The 8498-nt window shown below is 40.3% G+C and overlaps 1 protein-coding gene across 1 annotated transcript; it reads left to right on the forward strand.

The window, feature by feature from the left end:
- Positions 1-110: 110 nt before the first annotated feature.
- dcstamp (dendrocyte expressed seven transmembrane protein) lies at positions 111-5811 on the forward strand. The gene is made up of 4 exons (XM_020497444.2): positions 111-298; positions 2721-3787; positions 3899-4237; positions 4451-5811. Exons 2-4 carry the CDS (start codon positions 2735-2737, stop codon positions 4514-4516), a joined length of 1458 nt encoding a protein of 485 aa, XP_020353033.1. The 5' UTR covers positions 111-298; positions 2721-2734; the 3' UTR covers positions 4517-5811.
- Positions 5812-8498: the final 2687 nt, after the last annotated feature.

Genomic DNA, 8498 nt, shown 5'->3' on the forward strand with positions numbered 1-8498 from the left:
AGTACGTTAGTTAGTTAGGTAGGTGGTTAAATAACTAACTATCACAAAATACTTTACTTCAACAATGACAGTACTGTATTTTGAGTTTATTCCTCACGTGTTTGTTGAGATGAACTCCTGTAGTGTGGTTAGACAGTTAAGTGAGCGACACCACGATGATAACTGGGAGGTGACTAAGTTCTGAAATTTTAAATGGGAAATGAGTAAGTGTTGAGGTTAAAATTGGTATGAAAGCTTGAGAGTTCTGCTTATCATTTCACATAGTCTACTATCCAGACATACCACACAGGACCAGCAGGTAAGGGAGACACTGTGTTGTGATAATGCTGAATTTGTGAGGCTCTGTAATGCTTTCCAATGTATTGGTGGATGGTTATGAAAAATGTTTAATGTATAAGGTTGGACACACATGTGTCTGCCCAAGATAGTCAACAGTTACTGTAGCTTTAAAGCTACTTTTGGTTCCCTCTAACTATATGTTATGCCAAACTTTACCCAAAATGTTTATGGAAATGATCAATCAAATGAAATCATGTGTATTTATCCTCTTGGATTTCAGGCATATCTCAGTCCTCTTGATATTAATAGATTGTTTGATTATTCTTTCTGAATGCCTGGTTGGTTGTGTCGTGTCTTTACTATCATTAACTGAAGACTGATAGTTTTTATCAAAGATTCTCTGTAATTAGTTACTACGCGACCAACTGATTAATCACGTAACTAATTAACTAGGAAGTCGGGGCAGCAAGGAAAAATATTCCGATTATTTTATCTGATCAATTAGTCTTTGAATTAATGAATTATTTACTTTACCTCACGTTAGTCTCCGACAAATTGTTGGTTATCTGCACGAACCCAGTCTTCACTATGAGTCATACATGCATCAATTGTCTTAAATCATTTATTTATTACTAACTAAGTAATTGACAGAAATGCATAAACAAACAAACAAACAAGGTAAATGTGGTTACATGAAATGAGAATGTGCCCTAGTGGGCTAAACCGGCATGGCGGCTTGCTAGACAAAAGGGGAAGTGGGGGTCGACTAAGAAGTCACTACAAAGTGATAATTATAACAATTGAAATGCTAATCCTTTGCACATGAATGCTCACTCATTCAGGAACAATTGCAATCAATATATATATTTACACTCACCAGTTGTCACGCCCTGGTCTTAGTATTTTGTGTTTTCTTTATATATTTGGCCAGGCAAGGGTGTGACATGTGTTTATTATGTGGTGTGTTTTGTATTTGTCGTTTTTCGTAGGTTTTGGGATTGTGGCTTAGTGGGGTTTTCTAGCAAAGTCTATGGTTGCCTGAGGCGGTTCTCAATCAGAGGCAGGTGATTCTCGTTGTCTCTGATTGGGAACCATATTTAGGCAGCCATATTCTTTGAGTGTTTTGTGGGTGATTGTTCCTGTCTCTGTGTTTATTGTTCACCAGGCTGTATAGGTTTTTGCGTTACGTTTCTTGTTTTTGTATTGTTCGTGTTTTTTCGTGTATTAAACATGTATCGAATTAACCACGCTGCATTTTGGTCCGACTCTCCTTCGACGGAAGAAAACCGTAACACCAGTCTTGATCGCTGGTGAAAAGTTCATTTATTTTGTAGAATTGTCCATCTCTCTCCCTCTCTCTATCGGTTGTGGTTAGAGGGGATTGTTCAGAGTGACATTGGTTATAGAATGCATTTTTCGGTGGTTGTCGTTCTTCGCGTTCAATGATGCCGAATTCCTAGCTGCAGACTAGTAATCAATATCAAAGACTTGTTCTTATTCTGTCTGTATCGATAGTCTAAGAGTTTAACCACGTGGTATGGTTAAAAGATTCAGCAATGGTCTACAACCTTTGTCTCCCCTAATGGAGAAAAACATGGTCTGCAACCTTTAGCCATCTCGTAATTGAGGTAAGCTTGGTCTGCTGATCGAAAACCCAAGTGTTTTTTTTATTTGGAATGGCAGAAAAGGCTGTCCCAGGATGTCTGACTCTAACTGGGCTCAGGGACGGTCCTCTGATTTAGTTCAAATCCAATTCCCTTTTTGAGTTTACCTTCATTAAACAGTCCAAAATCACATTGTAAAATAGTGTAAACAGTATCATACTCACTCATTCATTTTATACAACAATTAGATGTACACCTCATATCTGAGACTATTATATAAACAGCGTTATGGTAATGTGGCCACACTGTCTTCCATGAGCTTCCCCAAGTTGTGACAAATGGACCAGTTCGTAGCTGGATTCTTCACCGATCTTTTACACTTTCTCTGGAACATGAAATTTGTTCGTACCTCAAGTTCTGTGAGGTGGAAGGATTTCCTTTGTCCTCTATGAAAACTTACTCTCTCTATACTGTGTGGCAGGGTCTTCTCAGGAATTTACGACCTCTGACCACAGCAGCCTAGTTAAAGGAGGCAAGGGGGAGGCAGGGAGAGGGGGATCGGTTTGCTATACCCAAAGAGGCCAACATCATGACAGTTGTTTTGATCTTTTCTTTCAGTGTGCTTAGGTACCTTATTTTACGTAAATAAATGACCAGATATTTACCAAGAAATTACATGGTTAAATGGAAATGACACAGTTCTAACCTATGGATTACGTGTTTCTTTTGGATACATTCAATCTTCTTTTTTGCCACTTAGTCTGAGACCATTTCAGTAATGGAATTTCCGAGGATTTTACAGTATTATCACACAGATATTTGTCCTTCCTTTCTCAGGTACTGTTTCACCAATGATGAAAACAACTTGCCCTCAATTGAAACAAGCCCTGTATCACTCCTGGTCCTCTGCTGCAGACCTGTACACAACAAACACCAGGCAGGGCTGGAGAAACCGATCAGTCCTCTTGATCATCTGTCTCACCTTCAGTCTCATCCTGAGCTCCTTCCTCCTCCTCTACCTGCTCTATGTCCTGCAGTACGGCCTGATGGTGGCTGCTGGGATAGCAGGCTCCTGTTGGGTGGCAGTGGGGGCCTCTCTGTTCCTCTCTAAGAGGGTGCGGTGCTTTGGGGTTCTGTTTGTGCTGTCTTGTGGGATGAGGCAGGGCCGGAACGTTCTCATCACCGCCGGGACAAGTTTGGTGGTTCTCAAGCACGTCCAGAACACGCTGGAGAACATCACAGGGCTCAGTAGGAGTATGGTGTGCAACCTGCAGGCCAAGAGGGTGTCCATCGACACCACGCCGCTCTGTAACTACGTCAGGATGTTGAGATGGGTTGGCGACGTACTCCGAGCGTTCACAGATTTCGGGGTGGCGGAGTTGGTTTATGATCTGGAGGTCACGTCCAGAGGAGACTCTGAGAAGTTGAGGGAGAGGCTGGTTGAAGCTGAGAGGACTCTAAATGGAACTGCAAAGAGCATCTGGGCTGCAGTGGACACGCTGTCCTCTGTAAGTCAGAGACTTTTCCCTGCCTTCAGTTTCCTCCTGCTGATGGGCTTCACAGTGCTGCACTTGAGGAGATATTGCCACAACAAGAAATATGAAAACGTGTACATAACCAGGACGTTCATAAATTTTGATGAGAAGCAGAAGGCAGAAGGAAGGCCTCCAGTGCTCCCCCTCACACCGAAGGAGGCTAGACGCTACATCACCATCCCTTCCCCTCGACTCAGGGCCACGGAAGGGAAAGCCATACTGAAATTCAGTTTCCCAGTGTTCACCCATTGTCTAGCCTGGGTCTTGTTCATAGGTGTTGATGTACTCATGTTTTGGTTTGTTGAGGTCATCAGAACGCGACTTCATGAGCTAGAGCCATTTCATGTTCCTTTGATTATGAACATAAACGTAAGTATCTATGTTAGTAAAACACACAACAAGATACGGTCTTAATTCATTCAATACAATCTAGCCACTAGGCTATAACCCTGTTGCTCTACTGACCAATTGTTGTTTCAGGAAGACATGACCATTATTGGTGTCCCCATTTCAGAGGAGATCAACAGGAGGGATTTCTCCTACCAGGTGTCCATCTTTGAGAAGAGTTGCCTTCCTAAACCTAGATTAGTACTCTATGACTCCATCCTGCCTCTGGTTGTGTTACTAGCTGCCCTTCTCAGCATGTCCCTGATGTCTGCCAAGCTCACACAGATCAGGCTCGTGGTGTGTGAGCAGTTCTTCTCCACCAATGCCGAGGAGAGGGTGGAGTTTCTGCATGCTAAGATCCTGAAGAAGAGATCAAGAAAGGAAGGGAACAGGAAAGCTGAGGAAAGCAGTCTGAGATCCCTCATCAAGAAGGTCTGTATAATCCATAGATCATTGATAAACATTGATGGAGACGTTAGAATGGTATAATACCGTATATTACATAGATGTTCTTACGTGGCCTACTGCACATTGTCATAATTTGTCCCAGGGAAAAAGTGCAGATTAATTTCTCAGTACAACAATAGATACAGTATATGTACGTTACTAAAGTACTGTTTGATTAATCCATACTTTCTTCATCAGCCAGATTTCTGGTGTCCAATACTCTACAGACCACAGGAGTATGACAATGTTCAGCAAGCAAACTAGACTTTCTGCTGCCACAGGAAGAAGTGAGAGACACACTTTTTTTTTGAAAATGTGAATTGTGAAATGTGAGTTATGAAACATGTTACATTATATAACAACTCAAATCTAGACTAATGACATGTTGTCATTGTAAATACATACAGTATTTCAGTTTGTTAATTCATGTACCTGTATAAATAAAGGTTAAATGATGGTTACCAAGGTTTCCAAGCAACATTTTGAAGCAATCTAATGTGAGATGAAAATAGTTCAAACATTGAATAATTGGTACAAAATTACACTTAATTTTAAAGAATAAAAACACCTCAAAAACAGCCATCAATCCCAGTAACTGAGATATAAACGTCTTGTATCTCTATGTCATGTCTTTAACTTCTGCATTTTCTTCGTTGTTACCATGCCCGTGGAGTTTGGATGATCATAAGTGCACAGGGTAATTGTCTGCAATGAGAACACAAAGCTCTGCAAAACATGATATCTGTTTCAGTTGTTTAATGTCGATCAAAAACAACAGGGACAGTTGTGCTGACATCATCACGCAAACCATACCTTCCCTAAATGTGCACGCCACTATTCAGTTCCCATCATGCACTTGGTGTTTAGTCACACCCCATTAGCATTATATCCAGACGCCACAATGCTCATCTACCACAGTGATTGTAGTGGGTCCTGACACATTCCCCTTCACAGAATGCTGACAGTCAGTCAGGAGACGTACCCCTCTAAGCTTCTGTAACGTTGAAATATGACGTTACATTTACCAGATTATTTAGTGTCAAGGTATTTACAGTGGGGTTGGAAATTATTGGCTACCTTTTTTAAGATCAACAAAAATGACTGCTTAAAATAAATCCTTCAAATACTGAGCTATATTGTATACTCCAAAAATTTGGGAAATTATATTATTTATACTAATACAATTTCTGAGAGAAGGATTTTGCTTAATTAACAAGTAATATATTTTTTTTCTCAAACATTTAGGGGTAAACAATATTGACACCCCTGTTTTCAATACCTTTTAATATCTCACCTTGCCAGAATAATGACACTGAGCTTTTTCAAAGAAAAATCTGAGTTGGAGAACACATTGGGAGGGATCTTAAACCATTTCTCAATACAGAATCCTTCCAGATACGTGCTCCTATGGACTGCACAAATTAATTCAAACCACAGGTTTTCAATGGGTTTCAAGTCCGGAAACTGAGATGACCATTGCAAAATTAGGATTTTTCCAAATAAATAATATAATTTCCCATTTTTTTGGAGTGTACAATATAGCTCACTATTTTAATGATTTATTGAAAACATGTGGTTTGAATTGGGCAGTCCATAAGCGCATACTAAGGATCCGAAAAGGATTCTGTATGGAGGAAGTTTCTAAGATTGCTCCCAATGTGTTCTCCAACTCATAAAACATTTTAGAAAAAGGCTCAGTGCCGTTATTGAAAGGTATTGAAAACCGGGGTGTCAATCATTTTGACCCCTACCTTTTCTCTTCAGCAATTGCATTAGTATAAAATAATATAATTTTCTAACATTTGGGGAGCATACAATATAGCTCAGTATATTCATGATTTATTTTTGCTCATCCTAATCAAGGGCGTCAATAATGTCGGACCCCAATGTATATGAAGATAGAGGATCATGTGAACAATGTTGCCTAATACCAGAATTGGACATGTCATTGCTTAATTGTGCTAGGCAGGTCAACTCAGTAAAGTGCAGTGTGAGTGTTTGAAAGAAAATATATACTTATTTTAACCCAGTTCTATTACTGAGAGAAGGCACAGTGAAAGAGAAGGCAGAGTGAAGGAGAAGGCACAGAGATGAGTGGGCTGACTGTGACTCACACACTGCTGCCACTGACCCGTAGCATTCACTCTGATAAACTCACATTATGTCTGCAGAGCCCTAGCGGCTCAGTACCACGCCAGCATGTCAGCATGCCCAGTAGGAGACAATCCCAATGTGTAGTGTGATGCTGTGTGACAGCAGAACTGGGCCTTTTTTACATAGGCCAGGATGCAATCCAAGGAGCGTTGCAGCGCTGCACTACCGACAATTTCCCCGGCGTTTGTGAAGCTCGCATTCATGGTAAATGCTGTGAATGTCTGATGATAATTTCCAATTGAAAGCTATTTTCAAGTGGAAATTAGCTTTCAATGTAAAACACTGTGCGCTTCTAGACAACCTGTATTTGATGGTATCCCGGCCATAGTTTAACACGGAGGTAAGGGTAGACTCTCGTCCAATATGCCAGATACAAACATAACAAAGACATATTGTTGGAAGTTATGTGTTGAAATGGGTATCACCATCATCCTCAAATATAACTTTGCAAGTGTTTATTTCACATAGAAATAACATAATAGATTTTGTGCAATTGCATAAATTGTAGTAAATAGTTTGGAAACATAAACATTGAAATAAATCATTCTCTCTACTATTATTCTGACATTTCACATTCTTAAAATAAAGTGGTGATCCTAACTCCCCTAAAACAGGGAATTTTACTAGGATTAAATGTCAGGAACTGAGTTTAAATGTATTTGGCTAAGGTGTATGTAAGCTTCCTACTTCAACTGTGTGTGTGTATATATATATATATATATATATATTTACTGAGTGTACAAAACATTAGGAACACCTTCTCTTTCCGTGATAGACTGACCAACAGTGGCGTGTGTTCGTGGATGCCAAGGGAAGCCAGGCTTTCCCAAATATTTGACCAATAAAAACATTTAAATGATTAAATATTGTATCTTGTGTCTCTCCCTGTGTTTTCATAATTTTCTGTCAATTCGCAAGTGGCTGAATCTCACCAGAAAAATCACCCGAGCGAGGAAAACATTGCCCCTCTGTCTCAGTATGTGACGACCATGTATCTGATGCTGTCTGGACCAAAAGAGTATCACATGTTGCCGCTGTACCATTTGATTGATTGATGCCAGCAAATATTTAGCCTTCCTTGATAAACAAATTATAAAATTATTTGCCAATCAGCGTTGAGCTGAGCTCAACTGTGGGTTGTCCTGGTGTAGCAAAACGCCCCCCAAAGGGAGGCCTGTTTGGATTTGGCTTCAGACCAATCAAATAATTTCAAAATGCCATCTTCTGAAAAACGTGTCTGTTTCTGCTCTGCTTGTGTTGATGTCCTGCAGTATATTGCTTCCTAAATCAGCCCTTTCCTAAACCATGGATGGAGATGGGGATTTGACTTGATTCTCTTTATAAATTGGGTAGTTTGAGCCTTGAATGATGATTGGCTGAAAGCCGTGGTATATCACACAGTATACCATTGGTTATGACAAAATATTTATTGTTACTGGTTACTAATTACATTGGTAACCAGTTTAAAATAGCAAAAAGGCTGTAAGGTTCTGTATTTATTTTCTTAGTCAACCTTGTGTTCTGTTTCGTTGTTCTTGAACGTAGCCCTTTTTATTTGTGTTCATTCTTTTTGTGCCTTTGTGAGGTATTGTTTGTTTTGACTCTACAAAGCGTTTTCCTCTCTTTGTGAGAACCCATTATAGCCTTCGGTCCTAGTTTTGATTCACTTGCCTGTTTGCCTACCTGTGTATGACCATTGCCTGCCTGTGACCACGATTCCTGCCTTCTGTGAAATAAACACCTGCCGCGCTCTGCACGTGAATCTACACCTTTTTCTCCCTGAGTGTTCATTAAAGAATACCTCACCTAAAAACGGAATGGATTTAGCTGAGATACAGCGGGGCCTAACCCAGCAGAGGAGCTTATGGAGGAAATCTGCCATCCTCTCCGCCAGCCTATCCCTACTCCTCCGATGACAGGTATCGTAACCCATAGCCCTCCTTCATTCATATCCATGCCTGGAAAATATGACGGTTCACCTGGGAAATGTCAGGGATTTCTGATGCAATGCAGAAAATACATTGAGCACAACCTCACTAACTTCGCCACCAACAAGAGCAGGATTGATTTTGCTGTCTCTACTCACAGGCAA

The sequence above is a fragment of the Oncorhynchus kisutch genome, linkage group LG13 (genome assembly GCF_002021735.2).
Source record: "Oncorhynchus kisutch isolate 150728-3 linkage group LG13, Okis_V2, whole genome shotgun sequence".
In the NCBI taxonomy this organism is placed as follows: domain Eukaryota; kingdom Metazoa; phylum Chordata; class Actinopteri; order Salmoniformes; family Salmonidae; genus Oncorhynchus; species Oncorhynchus kisutch.

Excerpts from the sequence above, each read along its gene's own strand:
- dcstamp (XM_020497444.2), top strand. The coding sequence starts at position 2,735 with ATGATGAAAACAACTTGCCCTCAATTGAAACAAGCCCTGTATCACTCC. Across the intron at positions 3,788-3,898 it reads CTTTGATTATGAACATAAAC|GAAGACATGACCATTATTGG; the intron begins GTAAGTATCTAT and ends TTGTTGTTTCAG. Across the intron at positions 4,238-4,450 it reads TGAGATCCCTCATCAAGAAG|CCAGATTTCTGGTGTCCAAT; the intron begins GTCTGTATAATC and ends TTTCTTCATCAG.